The sequence below is a fragment of the Aedes aegypti genome, chromosome 3 (genome assembly GCF_002204515.2).
Source record: "Aedes aegypti strain LVP_AGWG chromosome 3, AaegL5.0 Primary Assembly, whole genome shotgun sequence".
NCBI lineage: Eukaryota > Metazoa > Arthropoda > Insecta > Diptera > Culicidae > Aedes > Aedes aegypti.
The window spans coordinates 181,487,851-181,515,008 of record NC_035109.1 but is presented as its reverse complement, the minus strand read 5'-3'; the positions used below and the strand labels follow the sequence as shown (position 1 = coordinate 181,515,008).

The 27,158-nt window shown below is 39.3% G+C and overlaps 1 protein-coding gene across 4 annotated transcripts in view; it reads right to left on the bottom strand.

Moving 5' to 3' along the window:
• LOC5578555 (L-threonine dehydratase catabolic TdcB) overlaps positions 1 to 27,158 on the bottom strand; it is a 78,163-nt gene that overhangs the window by 11,513 nt on the left and 39,492 nt on the right. For all 4 annotated transcript variants that reach the window (XM_021851903.1, XM_021851904.1, XM_021851902.1 and 1 more), the window contains exons 5-8: positions 16,079 to 16,315; positions 3,406 to 3,698; positions 3,230 to 3,322; positions 3,002 to 3,131 (exon numbers count right to left, since the gene is read on the bottom strand). In XM_021851903.1, the coding sequence (XP_021707595.1) occupies positions 3,002 to 3,131; positions 3,230 to 3,322; positions 3,406 to 3,698; positions 16,079 to 16,315 (753 nt within the window). The remainder of the gene's footprint in view (positions 1 to 3,001; positions 3,132 to 3,229; positions 3,323 to 3,405; positions 3,699 to 16,078; positions 16,316 to 27,158) is intronic.

Below are 27,158 nucleotides of genomic sequence, written 5' to 3'. Positions count from 1 at the left end.
TGACTTCGTTTTCAACTTAAAACTGAGTTTGATAATTGGGTTTATGTCAGCTTTTTTAAATTTTGATCTCTGTTCGAGAACTTCCGAAAAAGTTCCACGAGTAATGGCTGGAGTAATCCTTTTGACGAACTCATAGAGAAATAGTAGAGTTTTCATTCCCGGGAACAATTCCCGGGAATTGAGATTTCCCGGGATTCCCGTTTCCCGGGAAATGATTTTCTGTTTCTCGGGATTCCCGTATTTCCCGAGATTTTCATTTTTCCCAAGTAGCTTTATGAAAAAAGAAATTTCTATCTATTTTCAAACAAAAACCATCGCACCATTTACTTATTCTTACTAATGAATTGACTACATCACTAGTTATATTTCAATGCTGATTTTTTGTTTTTTGTAAAGAAAAAGTTGTTCATAAAATAAATATCGTTTTTGACGAATTTTGCTATATAAAATAAAGACATTTTCAAGAGATCTCTTCTATGAATTCAGTAGCCTTATAAAGTTTTCACATCCATAAAACACACAATTTTTAATATAAAGACTCTAGTTCGATCAAGAATAAAGTCTACGAGGACTTTTACTTAATGCTATAAACTTTCTTGTTCTGAAGCCTAGCGTTTGAAATGAAGCTAACATTTCTTTAGAGGAACATGAATTAAGTACTCACAAAGAAGAGAAATAACCAACAAATTTACTGGATTAAAATGCATATAGGGTCGATGAAGCCGCATGACTAAGAACAAATATTCGAATAAAATCGAAAAATAAAGCCAGTGGCATTGTTTTTACGTCTGAAAGCTTTTTACCACGGTTTTGTGGAAAAAAAAAACACAAAAAAAAACGAAAACATTTTTTTTTGTATTTATTGTCGTTTGTGCTACTATAGCCTGTAATACAAAGCAAAATACAAATCAAAACCGTGTTTTTACATAACTCTTACATTTTCGCTTTAAAAAGTGGATCAAAAGCTTTTGATTGATATAAAATAGTTTTTATTTAATTAATTATTTTGTTTTATGAAAAATAGTTTTTCTTAGTAGGGTAACCAATATATTTTGGACCCCTATATATTTTGGACCCCCTGGGTCATTTTCCTGCAAATTTCTCAGTTTAAATTGAAAGACCAACTCAATTCGCATGCCCTTTGGAAAGATAGGACTATTCCGCACTTGCATCAACCGTTTGTACATAGAAAATGTGTTTATTTTATCTTAAAATAATTTAATTTAATCGGTTCATCCATCCAACCGTTACAACACGTTACACACAGAAATTAAGCCGTCAGAAATTCTTCAAATGTAAACAAAAACATTTTGCAAATTTCTGGGCTAAAAGCGTAGAATTTCTTCGGTTTTCCATTGTCAATCGATAGATTAGACTATGAGCAAGCATATTATATAACCAGTGTCGTGGACTTTGTCGCCAAACGATAAAAAATGCCGGGGGTCCAAAATATATACTTTGAGGGTCCAAAATGTATTGGTGTGTCCAAAATAATGAAAAGCAGTGCTTCACAATTCAATTATTTCAGACGGTTTTTGGATCCTGCATGACCGTATGGGCATTTTTATCTCGTAGAGGAAGTTTTTCTCTACATTTTGGCATGTGCTTTGACTTGATTACGTTGTGCAATTAATTAATCGGGACAAAAAATTAAAATTACTTCCTTAGGGGGTCCAAAATACGACCATTACCCTAGTGCTACTATAGGAACAATAGGTTTCCTATAGATACAAGGGAGCTTAAATTATAAGCAAAACTATATTTCGATCATTTTTTTTAACAAAACTGAGTTGTGTATCAATGGTACTTTAGTAAATGGTTCCTGAGCTCCATGTTAAAAATATTTTGCAACGATTTGTAGCAAAACGGCCGTAAAAAGCTACTAGTGCGACAATAGGGGACTGTCTGCAAACGGAACACCGACCCTACACAAAATACGAATAATTTGAACAATAAAATTCCACCGAATTGGCATTATTTCCACGTTTTTTTTTAATTTCCCGGGATCCCGGGATTTCCCGGGAAATGGTAATTTTATTTCCCGTTTCCCGGGATATCAAATCCCGGGAAATTTGAAGACTCTAAGAAATACTTGAAAGAATTTTTGAAGAAATCCCCGAATGAAACGCTGGAAGAATCTTTAGAGTAATATGTTTCGGAGGAAGTATTGGCACCAATTTCAGCAGTATCATTTAATAGCATTTGCACATAGATCTAAGTTGACATTACTTTTACAATGAGATATATCAACTGAGTTTAGGTTTTATTTTTACTTTTTCTAATTGGTCAAATGTGTCTAATCATTGTTTTCCTTAGGAAGACTCAATTCAATGTGAATAAAATAGATATATAGAAAGCAAGATACGCCAAGATTAGCTCATCAAAGAAAGGACGCTATAGGGCATTCAGAATTCATAGGAAAACCGCTCTGCTTTCGCTATGCTATCTCATAGAAGAAAAGTTGAAGCTCACCCGACTATAGGCATATAATAAAAATATAATAAAATTTTTTCAGAATATGATATACATATCTCATTATTATATAATTTGGTTAAACACTGTTTTTTCACAGAAAATATTAAAACAAAAATATAACATAATACACTATCCCAATTTTAAATTACTTGTTTTATGGCAAAACATACATTTTTCTGACTAATGTGCGGAATATCATGTCTTATTAGAATTTTTATATAATTGATCAAAAAACGTATATAATACTGTATTATAATTTTGATACATTATATCAAAAATTATAAAAAGGTTCGATATTTTTTTGATAGATTTAAAACTCATTTTGTTATATTTATGATACAATTCGTATACATTTTTGTTATAATTTTAGTTATTTTAATAACATCCTGCATTAAAATTGGAACATTGTAACAACCTATGTTTGATAAAATCATTATATCATAATAACATAATGTGATATAATTTTGTTATGTACCCTTAGTCGGGCAACTATCTCAACTAAGCCTAATGACGTCTATGTACTTACCTCGACAGAGTTCACATCGCGAATGAAGGCACGTTCGTGCATTATATCTTTAATAGAAACACCCAGATTAGCCAACAGGTTGCACAACTTTGAAACCCCTCCAGGTGCATCGCTGACCCGTACGGTGAATCTGCAAACAAGATGAAACTCATTAATACGAAGCATCCCAACCACAGAGCATCCTGCTATCCAGTTCCCAGTCATACAAAAGCACAAATAGTATTTTACCTTTGCAATCGACCCTCGGCAGCCATACCTCGTTCCAAGCATCGACCGAATATGGTAGTGTCAATGTTTCCACCGCAAACCAACAGGACAACTCTATTGAAGCAAACGCAGAAAGAATGAGTACACCCGCAAACCGAAGGGAAACATTCCCGATAAAGAGAAAAAATAATTGTTACCTCTTTCCCTTGAACTCGTCCAAATGGCCGGCGAGAATTGCTGCTAATCCTGAAGCTCCGGCTCCCTCCACTACACATTTTTCCAGCTCGACTAATCGCAAAATGGCCAAAGCAATCCACTCTTCCTTCACCACTATCATTTTGTCCAACAACGGAACGGTCGTGGCGAATGCATTATAACCGACTTGCGGTACTGCCAAACCGTCAGCCAGCGTTGCCTCGTTGGGAGTATATATTGGAGCTTTGTTTTCCAGTGCCTTTGTGAAACTGGGACACTTTTCCGACTCCACACCCTGAAAGTTACGATCATTACAATTTCGTTTAGCTCCAGAAACACTGTGGTCCATGAGGGATTGTTTCACGATGCTGCTCTGAATATATGAGAGATACTAAATCTTAATAAGGATATTGGGTCTTTTTCGACCCATTTTAAAATAAAAATCAATGTATCTTTGGATTGGAGTAGCCAAACATTTTGAAATATATTGACGTTTATTTTTTGATGAAAACTTTATTTCAGTGGAACCAAAAGTAATAAATGACCCATAGGAGAGCTACCGTAATTTCGGGTGAAATTGATCATTTTTCACGGTTTTTCTAGTCTGTTTTCTATAATGTTAACAATGCCAAACAACTAAATGCAGGAAAACAAGTACGAAGGTGAGCCTCATCGACGCATGTACCTAAATTTTCTAACAAATGTCATTTTAGTGTTAAAAAATATCTCAAAAATAAAAAATCAGGGGATCTCATTTCGGGGTGAAATTGATCACTTGTCAATACCATTATTGTTAGTTTTCGAAATAATTCTACTTGATAAATTTGAGCTCCCTGAATCCGAATATGCTTGTCAAAATCTTAACAATGCAATATTTATATAAATAACGAATAGTTAAATTTCAAGAATTACGCGGAAAACGCCTCAATGTATGCAATTTCCTAAGGAAATCAATGATATCTAACAGAAATTCAATTATTTCAACCATTTGAGCTAATTGGTACGAGTTTTGGTGATAAAATCTAGTTTGCGGATATATCTCAAGAATCCTCACAAACTTTCAGGTTTATACTATGTTCAAATCCTTGTTTAGAAATAGAAGTTTATAGGTGTTTGTCAATACTGTACCGTGCATGATTTTGAAATCTTACATTATTTTCATAGTAATAAACATTCTTCAACGCAAAAAAACTTCACAATACACAATTCGACAATAGTTACGACACACAACGTCCATTAACTACCGCTCACATTAATATTTGTGCTCCATTACGCATAAATAAAATCGTGTGATACGATGATCAATTTCACCCTTCTGATCAATTTTACTCGATTTTACGGTACCATAAAAAATATTTGCAAATTATACTCGTTTTCGATCCCAAAAATCCCACCGTTTACAAAAAAAAGTGTGATGTCCGATTTTTGATTTACACAAAATTGGGAACAAAATCGTCCGGTGTCTAATATTAATAGATGCTTAAAAACCTGTTTCTGGGATAATTACTATTTCTTTTATGCAAAGCATATCTGTGCGTCTGGCAGATTGAGAAAATTATGCAGAAAAAGCACTGTGAAAATAACAGGATTATCAAAAATTGTCCTACTTATGGTGCCCTTCCAGCTTAGGCGAATTTCTGGATACTGGGTTCACCGCAGAGCTGCGCATATTCATCAACCATCTCTAACTCATCTCCGTCGTTCATCACACGTCTGCCAATGCAAGCTTTATCGCGCTCGTATTCATCTTCAATTCATCCTGGTATACTGCTAAAGATTTGATCAGTTGTAGACCGTCCGTACACGAAACCGGCTTGATAACTTCCCACCAATCTGCTTGATAGCAGCGATAGACGGAAGACGGTCTGGTAAAGCACTTTAAAGGCTGCGTTAAAATAGTTATCGCTCGATGGTTCTCACATTCTAACATGTCACCCTTTTTGTATATTGGATATATTACTCCTTCCTTTCACTCCTCCGGTAGCTGTTCTGTTTCCCAGATCTCGGCTATCAATTGGTGCAGACAAGTCGTCCGGGCCCATTTTAACAAGTTCCGCTCCCATACCACCCTTTCCAGCTGGTAAGTTGATCTTGAACTGTTTGATAGCATCCTTAACTTCACTTATTAGGGGAGTCAGCATGTTTTTCTTTATTTATAGTAGGGTACGGAAACGCTTCAAAAGCCTGGCCTGTTGTTTGTTTGCACGGTGTGAGATTCACGATAGGCGTACTTAACCGCTAAAAAAATTTCTCTACTGCTCTTGTGCCTCAATCTCCCCAGGAACTACATCAGGTAACTAAGGGTATGCGAAATACCGAATGATTCCGTCAAATACGCTTCGAAACGAAATTCCGCGGAATTCCACGGAACTCGCACAGGCGAAATTTGTATTTTGCTATTTCGTTTCGTTTCGCCAAATTGTTAAAATATTTCCACGGAAAATTGAAAACAAACGGAATAAAACGGAATTTCGCGAAATTCGAGTTTAATTTCGAACAAGAAAAGCAAAGCGTTCGCTTCTACTCCTAGCAGGTACAGTCAAAAATGGGTCCGTATTATGGATCAAATCGACTCATATCATAGATCAAAACACTATAACAGCAAATTATCTGTGAGGCAAATGAATGGTGTGCTAGTGAAAGCATACGTTTTGGCGTTTCTTTAGGAATCGTTTTAGCTTAGATTCATAACTGTGGTATGGGTTTCAATGCCCCACAAATATGAATCAACGCTTCTAGGCATATCTATGACATTTTATTTCCTACGAATGGAACAAATGTGTTTAAGCATATTATTGTTGATTGCGATGCTGTATAGATTTATGGTTCGCGTAGGTAAAATGGGTTCTGCGTAATTGCTACTCTATTTGATGAGATATTCTCCGTTTAATCCAACTTTGATCCATATCTGTGTGCTATCCATAACTGTGGGATGACTGTAGTATTGACTGGTCCGCACAGGGGGTATACGCAACGAGGTTTGCCTACCGTTCATGTTTTGTGGGTGTATTCGTTTAGCTCACAACGCTGCTAGGCATCCCGCTGTTTGAGTGTTGAAATGCATCAGCATTTGCTGTCTGGCATGGCCCGCGTTTAGACCTGTGCTTTTTGGGACGGCCCGCCCGAGAGATGATTGTTAGGCGAGCTTTGTTTTTAGTTGACAGCCGTACACCCACCCTGGTCCGCAGGATATGATAAACTGCACTGCCATTGTAAAGTTTCCAAAAACGCCATTTGCCCTAAATTCCGCAATGTTACTTCCATACGAATGAAGAGAGCAAAACCACGATTTCCTCCGGGGAACATCGCGTGTTCTTTTGAGCAAATCCGTTGATATATCGCAAAAATTGTTTGTACACAAATGTCAAAAAAAGCTGCGGAGCGTGAGTCCCTGATGTTCTGGATTTGCTCAGGTGGTGCAGATTATTGATGCGCGCATTAGTTCTCTCTCTTGCTTTCCCGCTATGACGTCACTCTTAATTCTGCATAACAACAGCGGGAGAATAGAAGAGAAAACTAATAACACGCATCAATGAGTTAAGGCTCTTCGCGATTTCGTTGTTGTGTCATAAAACTCTAACATTTAGCAGCGAAATCGCAGCGATTGTTTGTCGCTGTCGCCGTAAAAAATCGCGTTGATTTGGGTGATCCAAAGCCAAACCTCAAATCTTCAAGAGCACAAATCTAAAGAACCAGACGTCCATTCAAGCTGAAAACTCTATCGATTGGTTACTCGATGGCCAATCGATCAAGTGTTCAGTTTGAACCGTTGTCGGGTTCGTTAGATTTGTGCTCTTGAAATTCTGAGGTATGCCTTCGATTTATATTCACCTTAAACAAGGAAGATGCATACATTATTTTATATCGAAAAATGAATCTAGGTTTATTCACGCTGTACCACACCACCAACTCCTCTCTCCTCTTATAACGTGACATAATTTCCTCACGACCCCCAATTAAAAAAAATGCGAATAATGATCATTACAAGTATTGGAAGCCAAATGCCGCAAGGCAAAGGTCTTAACCTTTTCAATACCGACATCAAGTTTCAAAATTTTCTAGTTTCGCCACACGCTATGTCTGAACCAGACGATTATAAAAATCGAATGTATATGGGATTTTTTCTCGCTAGAGATCGATTGAGTATTTGATCCATATTTTCATAATTAAGGTATGTATATATTTTCATAAGGAAGGTTTTAAAATATTCTATCGGTGAAATTTTGATTTTTATACTTTTCAGCTATTTTTCATACTAAAACCCATGAAAACCTCGTTTTTCGGCGCATTTCAGCCCATACAAAATGTATGGAAAAAATTTCACCGATAGAATATTTTAAAACCTTCCGATTATGAAAATATGGATCAAATACTGATCTCTAGCGAGAAAAAATACGATGTACATTCGGTTTTTATAATCGTCTGGTTCAGACATAGCGTGCGCCATCTTTCGATCGATTTTGATGATTTGTTTTAGTAAAAATCACAAATCAGTTATAAATTTGATTCATGCATTGCAAGCACCATCAAAATTGGTTCCGGATTAAGATTCAAGTTTGGTGGGGTACCTAGGGTATTTCACAATAGAAAAGCGCAACATTTTTTTTCGATTTTCGCACATCTAGATCTCGAGAAAAAAAAAAATAAGCCAAACATTAAATTTGACTCATTGAAAGACGGATTGTCTGAACGAACATGGGTGAACTTGTCAATTTTATTTGCGGTTCCTCTATGCTATGTAGTCCAGGTTCAAAACTATTTTTTTGCAATTCCGTTGCAAATCAATCAACTTTTCATTGAGAAGTTGATCGACATAACGGCCTACTTTTCCTACTGAAAAAACAATGCTGAAAAGTGCTACTTTTCAGCACTCTTTTCGGTGCTGAAAAGTAGCACTTTTCAGTACTGTTTTGGTAGGCATCAGCCGAACAACCCAGTCACTTCATGCTATTTGTGCTTAATTGCACGGCGTGCGAGTCAAGACAAGTCGTTCTCACCTCGGGTGATGTGAGGCGACTAATGTTAATCCAATGGGAGCGAGTCGACAATTGTCCCTCATTCGACTCGTCCCTCATTCGACATTCCGCGCAGAATAAGCATAATTGCATCTGTTTCTAGATCCATTGTGCGATCTGATTCCGACAGGGGCTGTCCATTACCACGTGATCAGTTTTTTTTTTGGATTCCAGGCCACCCCCCTCCCTCCTCGTGGTCATTTGTCCATACACACATTTATAAAATTCGTATGGACCGTGATCATTGGCCAGACCCTCACTCTCCTCATGAATGAGCATGTAATTTATGGACGACCCCACACAGGCTGGCGATTCTGATTTGAAATCGAATAGTCCAACATTTGTGCTGTGCTGTCTTACCTGATATCGGTGGGAGCGTGAAAACTTGTGACGTTCATGGGTAGAGGTACTACTGTATCACAGCCTACGTGATTGAAAAATATTGAATTGATACTACGCATGGATGTGTGCCCATGTGGGTCTTCTAGAAATGTTTGTTTGTGCTTTTAGAGTTCATCCAGCTGAAATTGCATTTTTCGAAATAGCAAAAAATGTTGTAGGCAACTCGTTGCAAAACTCGATTTTTTCAGCACTCGTTGTATTTATCCAACTCGGCGAGCCTCGTTGGATAAATGTACAACTCGTGCTGAAAAAATCATCAGTTTGCAACTTGTTGCCTAAATAACTATTTCGAAATTTTCAAATATTTTTTTAAATACTCTCGAGGCTCAAAATTCAGTGATAATGTGATTTTGTAGTCAGTTTTAAACAAAGAATCTGAAAATGAGATAATATCAGCAATCCTTAATTCTTCCAGAAATCGTCCAGAAATTCCTCCACAGATTTTGGAATAGGATCATTTCTCCAGTATTTGCTCTACAAAATAATAGAAATACCTTCAGTATTTTCTACAAGGTTTACTCTAAAAGTTTGCATTCATCCAGATTTGATCCCTCCATGAATTAATTCACAGTTTATGCAAGGCTTTTCCAGAAAATTTATTAGGACTTTCTAAATTAACCCCAACAGGCAATCCTGGTTAAGTTGCTATCGCAATATCTCTTGAAGTTTATTACTTTTGCAGTTCTTTTAAATTTATCTTGATTGATTTCTTAGGTATGTGTTGATGGATTTAAAAAAAATTAATTTAATTCAATACTCCAGCAAATACTAAAGCAAATATTCCAGTCATTCCTCTGTTCTACTTATTTTTCTTCTTTTTTCTTGCGTTGCGTTCCAACTGGGACAGAGTCTGCTCCTCAGTTTAGTGTTTTCATGATCACTTATCGACTTGTGTTCCCAATCACATTCATTCAGGCCACAAAGAATAAAGTGCAGCAAAAAACAAATTAATATCATTATTCCATGTTTTATGGTATATATTAGCATAACATCACATCCACATGATTTAAAAAATCGTAAGGCGTTTCTAAAAAGCAAATTAATTTTGGACTCCTCTCAGTATTTTTGAGATTGTTTTAAATGTTTGTAACTGCTTTTCGACCCACTTCTTAGTTGTTACATTTAAATTAAACCCACTCATTGCCTTGTGCGAGTTTCAGATATGTTGAAATGAAACCTTATAAAGTTATTAAGAAGATTTCAAACAAACAGAAAATAGTTTTACCAAAACATGTAAAGATTCTGCTGAGCAACGCTAAAGGTTTCCATATGGTAGAGGATTAAAAAAGAAGTTTGTATGGCTATTGTCAAATTTCCAGCTTTTGACAAGAAAATTAAACGTGTGTTCCGCGAAACAAATTCAAAAATTTCGTTTCGTTTCGAAAAATTCCGTGAGATATTTGGTTTCGTATCGAGTTACACGAAGCATTTTAAAATTTCGTTTCGTCATTATCAGCGCAAGATATTCCGCGTATCGTTTCGTTTCGTATCGACATGGAAAAAATCCATATCGCATACCCTTACAGGTAACTTCATCGGGGGAGTTTTGTGCTCATGCACTCCGTCAATCTCAGCCTCTAGTTGTTCTGCTAGTTCGCTGTTGGAGCTTAATGTCGTCAAAAATGCTGATCACTACTCTATGATTACTCGTTTTGCCCAATGGGCAGTTTAAGATCTCGCCGTGGCTTTGAACAGCTTTCTGGGCGAAGACGCATTCTTTCGTTTGACTGGCCTCGCGTCAGAGCCCTGTTTAACTTCTACTGGACGCTCATGTGCACTTCGTTGTTCTACGGCGACTCGTTCTCCGCTTCTGCTGTTCTAGTTCTCCTGGCTGACCAGTTGGATACCGAGGTCGGCCAAGCAATTCCGTTTGGAGGATGGCTTCCGGCTCACCAGCACTCTGACGTCTTAAGCCGGTGATACGCTACGTACAACTCAGAGTAGTCCCCGGCGGTGGATCTATCCTGGCGAAGATTTCTCCGCCGGCGGAAGATCTCCTGAACCGATGCTACCCGGGCAGATGCCGAGGTCGGACCAGCGATTCCGGTGGTGGAAAGTTTCCGGTTCACAGGCGCCCCAACGATCATTTGCCGGTGCAAAAACGCGATCTACTCAACTAGTCCCCTGCGGTGGACTACTCCGATGCTGGACGGGCAGATTTCGAGATCGGTCCTGCGATCCCGGTGGAGGGAAGCTTCCGGTTCATAGGCACCCCGACGATCATTTGCCGGTGCTACTACGCGGTCTACTCAAATAGTCCTCGACGGTGGACTTAGCCTACTCCGAAGCGATATCGAGATCGGTCCTGCGATTCCGGTGGAGGGAAACTTCCGATTCACAGGCGCCCCGACGATCATTTGACGGTGCTGTTTCGCGAATTATTCAGCTAGACCCCGGCGGTAGACTCAGTCTATTCCGACTTAAAGTAGGTCGACCAAATGTCAGGGTCGCTTCTGCAATTCTGGTTGAAGGATAACTTCCGGTTTGCAGGCGCCCCGACGATTTATTACCGATACTACGCTACGCCCGCTCTACTCGGACGACGGAGGGTCTAGCCTACTCCAATTGCGACCCGGAGCTCTCTGGTCTTCACGCCATCTCCTTTGCCACTTAATTGTCGTTTTTCCCCTGTTTATCGTTTTTCAAGTACACATGTTCTGCACGATATTGTCCGGATTTAGGACGCTTGCGGTTTCTGGCATCATCTCGCTTCGTATATCCCTGAATCGAGGGCAGTCGAATATAACATGCTCCGGGGTCTCCTCGATATTTGGGCAGGCCGGACATTGTGCAGACTCTGCGTGTCCGAATCTGTGCAGATATTTCCGGAAGCATCAATGGCAACAATTGAGTTAGAAAGAAGTAATCTTCTCAATGTTTCCTCTTCGTCCACATCGGCACGTTAGGAATTAGTCTGTGCGTCCACCTTCCTTTCTCCGAGTTATTCCACTCCTGCTGCCTCGTCAATATATCCATTCTGATGGTATTCCTCACATTCATTGTGTCCCTTTGATGGTAGCATACTATGTCTTCAGCAAGAGTGATGCAGATAGAGATCATTCCGGCGATATCGCACACTGTCTCCGACGATATAGTGCGGTGGGCACTCGCTTCCCGTACCTGCCAACTTTTCTCGGTTACGTTTAGTTCCCAACGCTGCAGCCCAAGCCAGTACTCCGTAGTATGGACAATGATACGGCCGCCAGAACACGCCTCGTGCTGCTTCTTGGTTCTCCAATGTTGGACATGATCCTAGCTACAGTGTTAGCTACTTTCACTGCCTTTTCGCAGGCATAGACTACAGGGTGTCCGCAAATTATCCGAACAGCAAAATATTGGAAAGATGATCTCGCATTGAAAACAATGAAAAATCAATGTCCATGTAACTTTAATAATATATCTATATGTTAGCACAAAATACAACTTAAAAAAATTTGTAAATATTTGCTTGTTACTGAGATAGGCAAATTAAAATTTTTCGGAGACGTTTTTCCTGAGGGCCGCTAGTCATACTGGAGATGTGTTATCCCTAAAACCTAAAAGAGATGAATCCAAATGTCCTATTATTATTTGTAATAATCTACAGGTTAGTGGCTTCAAGTTAGACTGGAAATAAAAAATTGTACGGTTCAAATCCAGTGAGTCTTATGGAAATTTCTCTTCCGTCATAAAGCTTGAAAAACAGGTCCCTTTAAGACCCCTCAATACATTTGGGTTGGTTGTGCAATTATTTGAAATCGGAAATGTGTCAAACTTACTTCTTAAGAATATAATAAGCCAATGTTTAAAACCATGCAAGAATATTGAATTTATTATGCTTGATTGTATAGAGCCATGCCTTCAAAGTTTGTACGGATAATTTGCGGACACCCTGTACGTGGCTGTTGAAGTTTTGCCTGTCGTCAACCATTACTCCAAGAGCTCCACTGATTTAGAGAGCGCCATGCAGTTACTGACCAGCACCACCTCCGTTTTGTGATAAGCCAACTGCAGCTTGACTCCAGTCATCCACGATTTAATTGGTGAAGCTAAAATGCGTAGATGGCGCTTTTCTAGAATAGGGATTCGTGTATCGAAATTAAAATTTCTAGTGATAACTTTGGAAGAAAAATCACCACAATCATTTAACTGACAAGATTTTCGCAATTTAAGGCACAGAGAACAGTAAATAGTCATTCCAATTTACCAAACTTTCGCAACTTAACCTCACTTTTAATTGCCAATGGCGTCTAGCTATTCGGTCGTCAGCATCTCCGTAGTCTCGCCAGTTATCACAAAAACAACGTCATCTGCGAACCCGACGATCTCGCCTCCATTCGGCAGTGTCAAGGTTAGCTCTCCATCATACATCATATTCCACAGTGTTGGACCAGTATTGATCCCTGTGGAACTCCCACCGTTACTTCAATTGACATTCATCCCTGTCGTAAACCAGTTACCGGGTTTTAAAATAACCTTGCAGAGCTTTGCACGGATATTCGGGAACCCGCATTCTGTGTAGGGCTGCGGCGATAGCCTCCCAACTGGCACTGTTGAACGCGTTCTTAACGTCTATCGTTACCACTGCGCAGTATCGATTGCCGTTTACCACGAGTATCCAGCAAGAATATTGTTCTATCTGAAGCAGGATTCCCTAGCGGTTTTCCCGGTTTTGACAGCAACACCAGCATCTGCGCCATCCATCTGTCTGGAAAGCAGACTTCCGCTAAACACTTCTGCAACGCTGTCCTAAATATGTCTGGGAACGCCAAGATCGCTTTGTTCAGGTTCAATCATTTCGCAACCGTTATCAGTTCGTACGGTGTGGGCATGCGTAGGAAAGAGACCGTCCACTATAAATTTCAGTTTGTCGGGCACATTTCAGCTGGTGTTACTGGGTCCTTAATCTTCACCATCACTACTCAATATGCGTTGCTCCAGGGATTTGCGTCAGCTTCCTGGCATAACTCCTTGTGGCAGTTCGATTTACTCGTCGTTATCTTCCGTTTGAACGCGGCTCTGGTCAACCGGTAGGTCACCTTACGCTCTTCCATGCTGGCTTCGGATGTAGCTCTCTGCACGCGTCTTCTAGATCTCAAGCAGGCTGCACGGAGGGTGCTAAACCTGCCGTTCCACCAGTATACAGGACGCCGCTGATTCCTTGACACCGATTTTCTCGGCATAGTTGCGTTACACACTCTCACCAACGCTCAGAGTCAGAATCGACATGTCTCTCTCATCCAGCGTATCGTAATTCGGGGTGTAGTTGATCAGTGGGGAGAAGTTGATCACTCACGTACCAACATGTAAAAACTGTCAAGAGAACAATGATTCGATTCCAATTTGCATAATTTCTTCGATGTCGCATTACCTGATAGCTACTCTTGATGTTCCTAAAGTCGGTTTGACATTTAAGACAATTATACCATGGAAAAATTGATTTTTAGAAAATGTTTGATGAACTGTTGAAGGGTTCTTCTCCAAACAATCGATTATTGTCAAGGCTATATAAAGACACCATTTAAAAAACCTGTTTCATATATACCAGATATGTTGAATACAGTTTTAAATCTGCATTGTGGATAAAAAATCAGTTTCCGAGGTAAATATTTATTTTTTGCGAATGAGTTGCTAATTTAAAAGAAAATTGCATATCCTCAGGCGTTTATTGTGGTGTATTCTGTAATTCACGACTTTCAAATCTAATATTGACCGATATTTCAACAAGTTGTAAGATTTTTGATAATTAATTCAGATTCAGTGACCCCAAATTAAGTTAATAGCATATCTTTATTTTAGGAAACCTATCATTAAAATTGATCAACTACACCCCGGTATCAAAAACTCCACTTTTTGATTTCTAAAAAATGTTTTTGTTATCACGATAACATTTCGTAAAAATTTCGTTTGTATAATTCGATAAACTTTCAACCAGTACAGGTTTTAAAAATATTTGTTTGATAATACATGCATCCTACTTGGAGTTACAGAACAGAATTGTTCAAAAGTGATCAACTTCACCCCATTTTACGGTACTGATCAAACCATTCCTTCTGCTGCCTTGGTCTTCCGCCTTTGCATCATTCAGGTGCTGCGTCCATCTTTCAATCACCTTACCTTCGTCGGTCAAGATACCTCTCGGTACATTTCGGCTCGCGGCACAAAGCCTTTGCGGGATGCATTGAGTTTTTTGTAGAACTTACGCATTTCTTGAGAACGATACAGCTGCTTCATCTTCGCTTTTTCAGGCGGCGCTTTTTATTCCGGATTAGATGGGTTTGCTGCCTTTGCTTCTGTTTGTATCGTTTCACATTTTGACGGGTACCTAGCTATAGCTCCATCGTCCGCGCTGCAGTATTCTCGTTCAAAACCGTCTGAAATCCCTCGAACCAACCGCTCCGTCGATTTCTTTCCACGATCCTTACGGCACCTTTCGCTGCGTTGTTAATGGGCTCTGGCGATGAGCTCTCCCTCATCCAGCAACGCTGCTTCAAGGCTTTGCGCGTAATCAGTTGCGACTTCGTGTAGCTAGTGTCGTTTCAGATTGTACCGTGGCGGGCGCCGATATCGAATGATGTTCACAATGGGAAGTCTTTGGCGCACTTTAAGTATCTCAAAGTAATGGTTCGTATCCTGTTTGATAATGCTGATATTGAAGTAACGACCTTCGATCCTCAATTTGCACATTCGGTTGTCGATTGGCGGCCACCACCTAATCACGCGCCTCTACATTTCGCTCATCACTAAAAAGCTGTGCCCAGCTCGTCTGTGAATGAAAGAGCATGTGGGGTCGTGAAGGATTTCGATTCCAGGTTGGCGGGCTGCGCTACAGAATCGTTACCCGCTCTGTGGCGTTGGAGTCATGGGATTGAATCGCACCAGAACGATTCCATTATTTTTCATAATTTGGCATCTCATTTTGTTTTTCAGGTTTCAGACATATGTAAATCCTTAATCTACTAGTACACAAAAATGAGTGAAAAAACTGTGGGTGAAAAAACAGGATGGAAATATAAAAGTTTGTAACTCTAACACAACTGTGTAACTTGCACACATGCTCTGTGCAAATGATTTTAAGAGTGTAATGTTGTAAGAGTCAGCATGCATTCTTTTTTTAACCCTTTTGAGTTATGTAACAAATCATCACACATTACATAGCTTTTAGGTCGAAAACGACCCTAAGTCTCAATGTGTAACCTTTTGTTAGAGACTAAGGAAGATTTTTGACAATGAATCCGGCTCGTTCAGACCACAGTGCGTCCTGCAATGGTAAACTTACAATGATTTTGGTTTGCGGGCTTAAGTTCTTAATGGCAGTGGCAATCCCGGCGATGAGTCCTCCTCCTCCGACTGGAACCACCACGGCATCGACGTTGCTTACTTGTTCCGCAATTTCCAGTCCGATAGTGCCCTGGCCGGCCATGATATGCGGGTGGTCATACCCGTTGATGTACGTCAGACCCGTTTCGTGCGCCATCCGGAGTGCAATCTTTTTTGCCTCGCCCATATCAACACCCTGGAAGAGAGAAGTCGTAACGGAAAACAATCTCAATTTTGGCTTTGTTATCTGAAGGGCACTCCAAATTGAATGGAACTCTTTGAATATGCAAGCGATTCGCATATCTCATACCGTGCAGTTAAGTTTTTAGGTTAGGGATCGTTACGACTCGGTCCTTTTGGCTTGATTGCTTCAGCAGACTCATATTTGCGTTGCATACATATTTGTCTATAATTTAGTTATAATTAAATTAGTTTCGGTTGCCTCATATTTTACTTGGATTTGTGTAAATTATCAGCTAATCATAGAAAACTGTAGCTACAATGTACGTCTTCAATGATTAATCAAAAAATATCTATAAAAGTACGAAACAAGGTTTACCTAGAAGCATTTATTGTTCTACTATGTGAATTCTGTTCATATCATAGTAAGTAGATATAGCGTACGATACGTAAGACGATAGTACCATGGGTGTAGTCAGGATTATCATTAAGGCGATCGTCTAATGGGTTTGAGCGATTTGAAATTTGTATGGGAGCGAAGGCGTTATGCTGACTTTAGACCATTGGGCTGCTTAAACCTGGCCGAATTTGGTCATATAAAACCTTTCACGCTACGAGGGATCATGTTTCCTTCAAATCGTGGAAAAAAGTTTTCCAGAATTTTCCTTGGTTTTTCCAGCTTACTTCGGCGAAACAAGCAAAGTCGGGAAAATTTTGCCATTGAATGACTTTCCACGTGTATTGCTCAAAAATTATCGCGGTGACCTATATATTTTTGGACATGAAATAGTTTGTATGAATCATTGGAAGCTGATTGATGAGTTTTCTAGAGAAATAGATATAGTTTTCCCGGAAAAATCATGGTTTTCCATTGCGTGCCAAAACGAGAAAATACAGCATATATTGATACTAAAAAGTTTAACACAATTGCCCAAAACAGAAATTTGAAGTATAAGCATTTGATATCAAATGAAAACTGAACTGTATTTTCAGCTTTCCTCGTGGTTTTCCACGATTTTCCCAAATAAGAGTAATATTTTTTAATCATAACTCCTGCCTGTTCGTATATGTGAGTAGTGGTACATGGTCTTTGTCCATTGATTTCTCTGAGAAAATACGATATTTGATCAAATTTTTATCGATGTTTCCATTGATCATAATGGCCTCCACAAGACTGTGGCGAAAAACCTGTTGGTTGCATATAAAATATAGCTGAAAACAGTAATCATAATATTGTGCAATTTTTTCGCCCATGAATTTATTTACGAATGGGAGAATCAAAGCTGAACCATAAAGTAACGCCCGTTTGTTGCGCGACAAACCTCACATGTATTGGTATATACGAGGGGATGCCTGATAGTATTGCGCTCTGAAACAAATATTTGGAACGCAGTCATGACTTTCTGTGCAATACTTGACATGCATAAGAGATGCTTCATTGTAATCAGACTCCTATATCACGTTGAATTGAATTGTACTTTGCAGTCATTCAAATAGTGGATCGATATTGACCTGAATATAACATGTAAAACCCATTTTTTTTTGTCAAATTTTGGTTGATGGATTTCTGCTAAAATATTGCAGCTTTTGACTGCCTTATCTTTCACAATATGATAACGAAAAATTGATGGACTGGTTTTGTACGTATTGTACGGTTACATTAAATACATTGAAATAAATTTGTCATACATAGTCACATGTTGTTGTTGTTTATGCTTGTGATTTGTGTCAAGCCAGGAGCTAATGTCATTGACTCAACGGAAACTCGTTTGTAAAGATCAAGAAACACATGTTTTTGATATGTAATTATTTGTTCGCCAGTATTATAAATAATCCATCAACTCACCCCTCATATGCTGCATTATGTTGCATACATCCGCTGCGGCATCTCGATGCAACGGCTTTTGTCGCACGCAAACAACCATACAAAAGAAAGGCATCTCCTTTCATATGGGCCTGACTCATTTTGTACAATATAAGTTTGCAATATCATGAACAATTATTTTTCGGAAATTGTGTCGTAAGAGTGAAACAATTGATAATTATTATCGTTAGTGATGTTTACAGGGTTGACAGGGTTGACATTTTGTACAGGCATTGACAGGAAATTGTTAAAATAAATTACGTCCTATTCATATTAGCTACTGCAATCGTGTCCTGTGCTCTACGGCATGGCAATGGCACGGCATGGCACCGCGAGATACATCGCTCGTTGAAGCTTATTCGTACTTTAGAAAACATGCTTTCATTTTCATTTCAAACTATACGCTTAGAAAAATATACCACCGCGTTTGTTATTTTCGCTCAGAGATAAGAAAATCCATATTTGGGGTCGTGATGTGAAAGAACAAAATAATTAGCCTGAGTGAAAATAACAAACTCGATGTGTATATGTTTTTGAGAGTGTGCAAAATTAAAGTTAAAATATAATGTTTCTTGTTAAAATAGCAACAGAGCAATAGAATTGACAAGCTTTTTTTCGTTTGCTTTAGTGTTTCTTCACCGGGGCAGAACCACCTTCGCAGTTATTGATTGAAACCTATATGTTACAAAGTTGCCTTTTTTTGCGTTCGTTCAACGCTAGAAACTGATTTCTAGGAATTGCCATTACCAAAATACTCTAGGGTACAGACCATCCGGGGATCGAACCCAAACACACTTTGCTTTGCGTTATATCTGCGAGCGTAGACTTTGAATTACTAAGGAAGATACTTCAATTATTATCAGACTTCTAGAATTTATTCAACTATTTATCAATCGAAATCCTTATAGAAAAGCCAGTATGTCAGTAAATTGGACTTTGAATTAAAACGTATACCTATCTCCGATGAATACGACATTTTTTGTCGCATAGATAGCCTCTAGTTTAGTCAATTTGTCAAATTTCAGCTTCAAAGTGATAATATTGAGAAGTCAAATAAATAACTAAGTTTACGCAAAACAAATAGCTCCCTTATATTTTTCCTATTACCATTGATATCATGGTCTTTATCTGTTTGTTTCCATTTCTACATCGACGGAAATATATCTTCTGAGGATTTCTGGAATACTTTCATTGTTGCGGACTTCCACTTGCATATTCTATATTCATGCAAACAGTATATTTCTATAACGAAGTATGAAGAAGGACTGCTGGACATCTTCACAGCCATATCTGACAACAAAAAACTGGTGATATTCACAAAAATGTAGGGTCCCATATAGCCGTAGCGGTAAACGCGCAGCTATTCAGCATGACCATGCTGAGGGTCGTGGGTTCGAATCCCGCTGGTCGAGGATCTTTTCGTAAAGGAAATTTTCTCGATTCCCAGGGCATAGAGTATCTTCGTACCTGCCACACGATATACACATGCAAAAATGGTCAATCGGCAAAGAAAGCTCTCAGTTAATAACTGTGGAAGTGCTCATAAGAACACTTATCTGAGAAGCAGGCTTTGTCCCAGTTGGGACGTGACGCCAGAAAGAAGAAGAAGAAGATTCACAAAAATGTGGTTTTGAAATACCCATCATTTCTTTTCTCTTTTCCTGAATTTACGAAATACTGGTAAAAGCTGAAGAGTTCTATAACATATTTGAGCAGGACGGGAACTTCTGAGATTATTGAAGTTTTTTTTGGCAAAGGGTCCTTTCATCAATTACATGTTTTTTTTCTATATTTAGACCCCCCCATCATCTCGTGGTCTATTGTACTTACGAGTAAACAACAAATGTGTATGGAACGCGGTCTTTGGCCAGATCCCTCCCAACCCTTTTCTCGATAAATGACCGAAATTGAATTTGTCAATGTATATTTTGACGAAACCCAGCTCTGGTCATCCCAATCTACATGTCATATCTTCGAAATAAATTGTACCTGTAATTCACGGCAATAGCCTGGTATGAGATTCTTTGAATCAAATTTTACGTTATATCTAATTTATCTACGAGTAAAAGTTCAATTCTATATTGAATCCACAGGAAAACAAACGTTACTCTGATGAAATTTCGTAAAGGTTCTAATTCCACAAGCCGGGTATCATTTCGGGTTAGCAATTTCCTCGAGAATATATTTGTACTTGTCGCTCGGAATACAAATGCAGAAATTATCATTTGTCAATGAGGTGATCCATAAACCACGTGATTATTTAAAGGGTATTGGGGCCTGAATAAAGATCACGGTCCATATAAATTTAAAGGCTTTGTGTGATCAAAAGAACACAGAGAATGCGGTTCCTGGCAGAGTTCATTTATTGTGGAATTGTCTAACTTAGGAATTCTTGACGTTTTGCGTATTTATCTCTGCGTAGTGGTGGAACTTGTCGAATAATTTCCGGAGGAATTACGACCTAGGAGACGGACTTAGGAATACTTGATGGAATTCCCGATAAAAAAAATTTGAGGATCTCCTGCGAATGAAATCCTCAGAAATTCTTGGAGGATCTCCTTGAGAAATCAATGGAGGGGGAATTCCTGGAGGAACTCCGGTAGAATTCCTGGTGCAACTGCCAGCGGGATTCTTGGAACAACTAACGGGGAAATCCCTGAAGGAAGTACGGTGGAATTTCTAGAGGAACTCCGGAAAAAAAATCCGTGAAAAATTCCGGATGAATTTTTTGAAAGTAACTTCTGAGAAATTTTCGGTGGAATTCCCGAAAGAACTTCGAAGCATTCAGCTTTGAGCAAAATCCCAGGAGGTATTTCTACTGCAATTCCCCTGAGGTATTTCTGGGGAAAATGTCCGAAGGAGTTCTTGGGGGATATCTTCGGAGGAATCCTTGAAATTCCCGTAGGAAATGCTGGAGAAGAGGAAATCCCCGGAGGAAATACCGAAGGAATTTCTTAACGAAATTTCCCGAAGAATTCCTAAAAGAATTGCTAGAAAGAATAGCAATTGGTAATCCCCTGAGGAATTCCTGGTGAAAATTTCCGGAGCAATTGCTACTGGAATTCCCTGAGGAATCATTGTAATCTCCGTAGGAATTCTTGGAGGAAATCTCCGGAGAAATTCCTAGTGGAAATTCCCAGCGAAATTCCTAAAGGAAAACTCAGGATGAATTCTCTGAAAACATCCCGAAGGAATGTCTAGTGAAAATCCTCTTAGGAAATCCCCGAAAGATTTTTTGGGCGAGATTCCCAGAGAAATTCTTGGAGAGAATCCTTGAATGTTTTTTGAAGGAAAATTTCTGAAGGTATTCTTGGAAAAATCATCGGGAGAATCCTTTGGGAAATCCCCTAAGAAATTCATGGAGGTAATCCCCGGAGGAGCTCTTGTTAGAAAATCCCGGAAAATTTCATGGAAAAAATCTTCCGAAGGCATACTCGGATGAACGCCAAAAGAATTCCCGGAGGAATTCCGAAGGAATTCTAGATGGAGCTCCGGAGACTTTTTCAGAATAACTGCTAGGAAATTCCCGGTGTAGCTCCAGAGGAATTGAAGGAACTATGAAGAAATTTCCGGGGGAATTCTGTACAAAATTATATAGAAACTCTAAAGCTATTCCTAGAGGAACTCCAGATGCGTTCCTGAAGAAACTCCGAGTGCGTTTCCGTAGGAACTCCAGAGGCGTTTCTAGAGAAACACCGAATAAATTCCTTCAGATACTTAATTCGAAATACGAAGGAATTCCCGGTGGAGCTCCAGAGGAACTTTCCAGGTATTAGCGGATGAAATCGAGAGAAATCGCTGGAAAAATTCCAGAGATGTTTCTGCAAAAACTCCAGAGGAGTTTCTGAAAGAATTTTCGGTCGAAATCCGGAGGAAGTTCCAAGGAATTGCTTAGTTAAATACAGAAGAATTTCTCGAAGAACTTAAAAAATCCAGGAGGAACTCCGATGTGATACCACGAAGAACTCCGGAGGAATCACAGGAGGACGTCTAGAGGAATTTTCGGAGGAAATTATGAGAAATTGCCTAAAGAACTCTGGAGGATTACCCGGAGGAAATGTATAGAATTTTCAGAAGTAACTCCTGGAAAATTTGTAATTGAACTCCGAAGGATCCCAAAAGAATTACTAGAGGAACTCTGAAGAATTCCTGCAGAAATTCCGAAAAAGATCCAGGAGGAACTACAGAGGAAATTCGAAAAAAATAGCGGTGGCGTTACAAAACAATTCCCAGATGAACTACGGAGAAATTCCACGAGGATCTCAGAAAAATGTTTTGAAGATTCACCAAAGGAATTCCTACAGGGACTCCGAAGCAAATGCTAATTCCTCCAGCAATATGTTTTTATAGAAACTCCGAAAAAAATCCTGTAGGAACTATGGAGAAAATCCAGCAGGAAATCCCAAGAGCAATTTTTGGAGGATATCTTGTGAGGAATTCCTGGAGAAAATTACCGGAGGAGTTCTTGGGGGATACCCCCGGAGGAATTCCCGGAGAAAATCCTGGAGGAAATCTCCGGATAAATACTCTGGAAAAAATCTCGAAGGATTTTTTGGAGAAAATGTCCAGAAGAATTTCTTAATGAAATCCCCAGGAGAGATGCTGGATCTTTTTCTTCTTGATATTACGTTTTCTCTGGAACAGAACCTGCTTCTCAGCTTAGTGTTCTTATGAGCATTTTCACAGTTACTGACTGAAAGCTTTCTTTACCAAATTTTCCATTTTGCATTCATTTATCGTATGGCAAATACAATGATACTCTATGGGTTTATTCACATATTTTATAACGCCGAAAATGGCTATTTTTGACACCCACCCACCCTTTCGTAATGCTTTTTGTAACTATATTCTACAATTTTTTTTATGAGTCGAATAATTGCAAGGGCACCCAACCACCTCATTCAGCGTTATGAAATTTGTGAATGAACCCTATGCCCATGTAAGTCAAGGAAATTTCCATTGCGAATAGATCCTGGACCGACCGACCTTCAGCATGACTTTGTAGTCGCGGATTCTAAGCAATCGTCCATGGAAGGGAATCTCCGAATAAATTTTACGAAAAATCCACGATGGAATTTCTGCAGAAAATCCTCGCAGGATTTTTTTTTAAATGAAATGCCCGTAGGAATTCATGGACGATATCCTTAATGGAATTTCTTGGAAGAGTCCCTTGGAAAAATCCCCGGAATAATTCCTGGTGCAAATCGCCAGAATATAAAAGGCCTCTGGAGGAGTTCCTGCAAGAAATCTCCAGAGGAATTCCTGGAGGAAGTTCCGGAGAAATTCATGGAAAAAGCTCCAGACAAATCTCTGGAGAAAATCCCCGGAGAAATTTAACGAAGAAATAATGAAATCGCCGGAGGAATTCCTGTAGGAAACTCCCGGAAGAATTTCTGGACGGAATCCCCAGAGGAATTCTTGGTCGAAATATCCTGAGGGATTACCAGAGAAAATTCCCGGTAAAGTTCTTGAAATTTCCGAAGAAAATCCCCAGAGGAATTTCTGGAGAAAACCCCCGGAGGAAATCCTAAAGAAATTCCCTGAGGAATACCTGAAGAAATCTCCGGAATAATTCCTGGAGCAAATCGCCACAATATAAATAGCCTCTAGAGGAATTCCTGAAAAAAAATCCCTGGCAGACATCTCCGGAGGAACTTCTGGAGGAAGTCACCGAAAGAATCTCTGGAGAAAATCCCCGGAGGAATTTCATAATGAAATCTCCGGAGGAATTCCTGTAGGAAATCCCCGAAAGAATTTCTGGACAAAATCCCTAGAGGAATTCTTGGACGAAATACCCTGAGGTAAAGTTCTTGAAATTTCTGGAGGAAATCCCCGGAGGTATTTTTGGAGAAAACTACCGGAGGAAATCCTGAAGAAATTCCTGGAGTAAATTTGCGGAGAAATTCCTGGTTCAACTCTTCTATAAAATTCTGGAGGAAATCTCAGGATAAAATATTTGAAATAAACGAAGAAATTTCTAGAGAAAATCCTCGGAGAAATTTCTTAATATCCCTGGAGGAATTGCTATTGGAAATCCCCTGAGGAATTCCTGAAGAAATTCCCCGGAGGAAATCCTGGAAAAAATCCCCGGAATAATTCCTGGAGCAAATCGCCAGAACATAAAAGGCCTCTAGAGGAGTTAATGCAAGAAATTCCTGGAAGAAATCTCCGGAGAAATTCCTGGAGGAAGTTTCGGAGAAATTCCTGGAGAAAAACTCCAGATAAATTCTCTGGAAAAATCACCGAAGAAATCTCTGGAGAAAATCCCCAGAGGAATTTCTAAAGGAAATCTCCGGAGGAACTCCTGTAGGAAATACCCGGAAGAATTTCTAAACGAAATCCCCTGAGGAATTCTTGCACGAAATTCTCCTTCTATGTTATATATTACCAAGGAAAATCCCCGGTCAAGTTCTTGAAATTTCCGGAGAAAATCCTCGGAGGAATTTCTGGTGGAATTTATGGAGAAAACTCCCGGAGGAAATCCTGAAGAAATACCTAGAGTAAATTTCCGGAGAAATTCCTGATTCAACTCTCCAGGGAAATAGGAATTGCTAGAGATAATCCTCGGAAGAATATCTTAATATTCCTGGAGGAATTGCTAGTGGAAATCCCCTGAGAAATTCCTGAAGAAATTCCCGGAGGAAATCTTGCTGAAAAATCTCCGGAAAAAATCATGGAGCAAATCGCAAGAATATAAATGGCCTCTAGAGGAATTCCTGAAAGAAATCCCTGGCAGAAATCTCCGGAGGAACTCCTGGAGGAAGTCACCGAAAGAATCTCTGGAGAAAATCCCCGGAGGAATTTCTTAATGAAATCTCCGGAGGAATTCCTGTAGGAAACCCCCGGAAGAATTTTTGGACGGAATCCACAGAGGAATTCTTGGACGAAATACCCTGAGGGGTTACCAGAGAAAATCCCCGGTGAAGTTCTTAAAATTTCCGGAGGAAATCCCCGGAGGTATTTTTGGAGAAAACTACTGGAGGAAATCCTGAAAAAAATCCTGGAGTAAATTCCTGGTTCAACTCTTCTATAGAAATTCTGGAGGAAATGTCAGGATAAACTATTTGAAATAAACGAAGAAATTTCTAGAGAAAATCCTCAGAGAAATTTCTTAATATCCCTGGAGGAATTGCTATTGGAAATCCCCTGAGTAATTCCTGAAGAAATACCCCGGAGGAAATCCAGGAAAAAATCTCAGGAATAATTCCTGGAGCAAATCGCCAGAACATTAAAGGCCTCTAGAGGAGTTCTTGCAAGAAATTCCTGGAAGAAATCTCCGGAGGAATTCCTGGAGGAAGCTTCGAAGAAAATCCTGGAGAAAAACTCCAGATAAATTCTCTGGAAAAATCACCGAAGAAATCTCTGGAGAAAATCCCCGGAGGAATTTCTAAACGAAATCCCCTGAGGAATTATTGCACGAAATCCTCTGAGGGATTACCAGGGAAAATCCGCGGTAAAGATTTTGATATTTCCGGAGGAAATCTTCGGTGGAATTTCTGGTGGAATTTCTGGAGAAAACTCCCGGAGGAAATCTTGAAGAAATTCCTAGAGTAAATTTCTGGAGAAATTCCTGATTCAACTCTCCAGGGAAATATGAATTTCTAGAGAAATTCCCCGGAGGAATTTCTTAATATTCATGGAGAAATTGCTAGTGGAAATCCCCTGAGAAATTCCTGAAGAAATTCCCGGAGGAAATCTTGGTGAAAAATCTCCGGAAAAATTCCTGGAGCAAATCGCCAGAATATAAATGGCGTCTAGAGGAATTCCTGAAAGAAATCCCTGGCACAAATCTCCGGAGAAACTCCTGGAGGAAGTCACCGAAAGAATCTCTGGAGAAAATCCCCGGAGAAATTTCTTAATGAAATCTCAGGAGGAATTCCAGTAGGAAATCCCCGAAAGAATTTCTGGACAAAATCCCCAGAGGAATTATTGGACGAAATACCCTGAGGGATTACCAGAAAAAATCCCCGGTAAAGTTCTTAAAATTTCCGGAGGAAATCCCCGGAGGTAATTTTGGAGAAAACTACCGGAGGCAATCCTGAAGAAATTCCTAGAGTAAATTTCCGGAGAAATTCCTGGTTCAATTCTTCTATGAAATTCTGGAGGAAATCTCAGGATAAAATATTTGAAATAAACGAAGAAATTTTTAGAGAAAATCCTCGGAGAAATTTTTGAATATCCCTGGAGGAATTGCTATTGGAAATCCCCTGAGGAATTCTTGAAGAAATTCCCCGGAGGAAATCGAGGAAAAAATCTCAGGAATAATTCCTGGAGCAAATCGCCAGAATATAAAAGGCCTCTAGAGGAGTTCCTGCAAGAAATCTCCGGAGGAATTCCTGGAGGAAGTTTTGGAAAAACTCCTGGAGAAAAACTCCAGATAAATTCTCTGGAATAATCACCGGAGAAATATCTGTAGAAAATCCCCAGAGGAATTTCTAAAGGAAATCTCCGGAGGAACTCCTGTAGGAAATACCCGGAAGAATTTCTAAACGAAATCCCCTGAGGAATTCTTGCACGAAATTCTCCTTCTATGTTATATATTACCAAGGAAAATCCCCGGTCAAGTTCTTGAAATTTCCGGAGAAAATCCTCGGAGGAATTTCTGGTGGAATTTATGGAGAAAACTCCCGGAGGAAATCCTGAAGAAATTCCTAGAGTAAATTTTTGGAGAAATTCCTGATTCAACTCTCCAGGGAAATAGGAATTGCTAAAGGTCCTCGGAAAAATTTCTTAATATTCCTGGAGGAATTGCTAGTGGAAATCCCCTGAGAAATTCTTGAAGAAATTCCCGGAGGAAATCTTGGTGAAAAATCCCCGGAATAATTCCTGGAGCAAATCGCCAGAACATAAGAGGCCTCTACAGGAGTTAATGCAAGAAATTCCTGGAAGAAATCTCCGGAGAAATTCCTGGAGGAAGTTTCGGAGAAATTCCTGGAGAAAAACTCCAGATAAATTCTCTGGAATAATCACCGAAGAAATCTCTGGAGAAAATCCC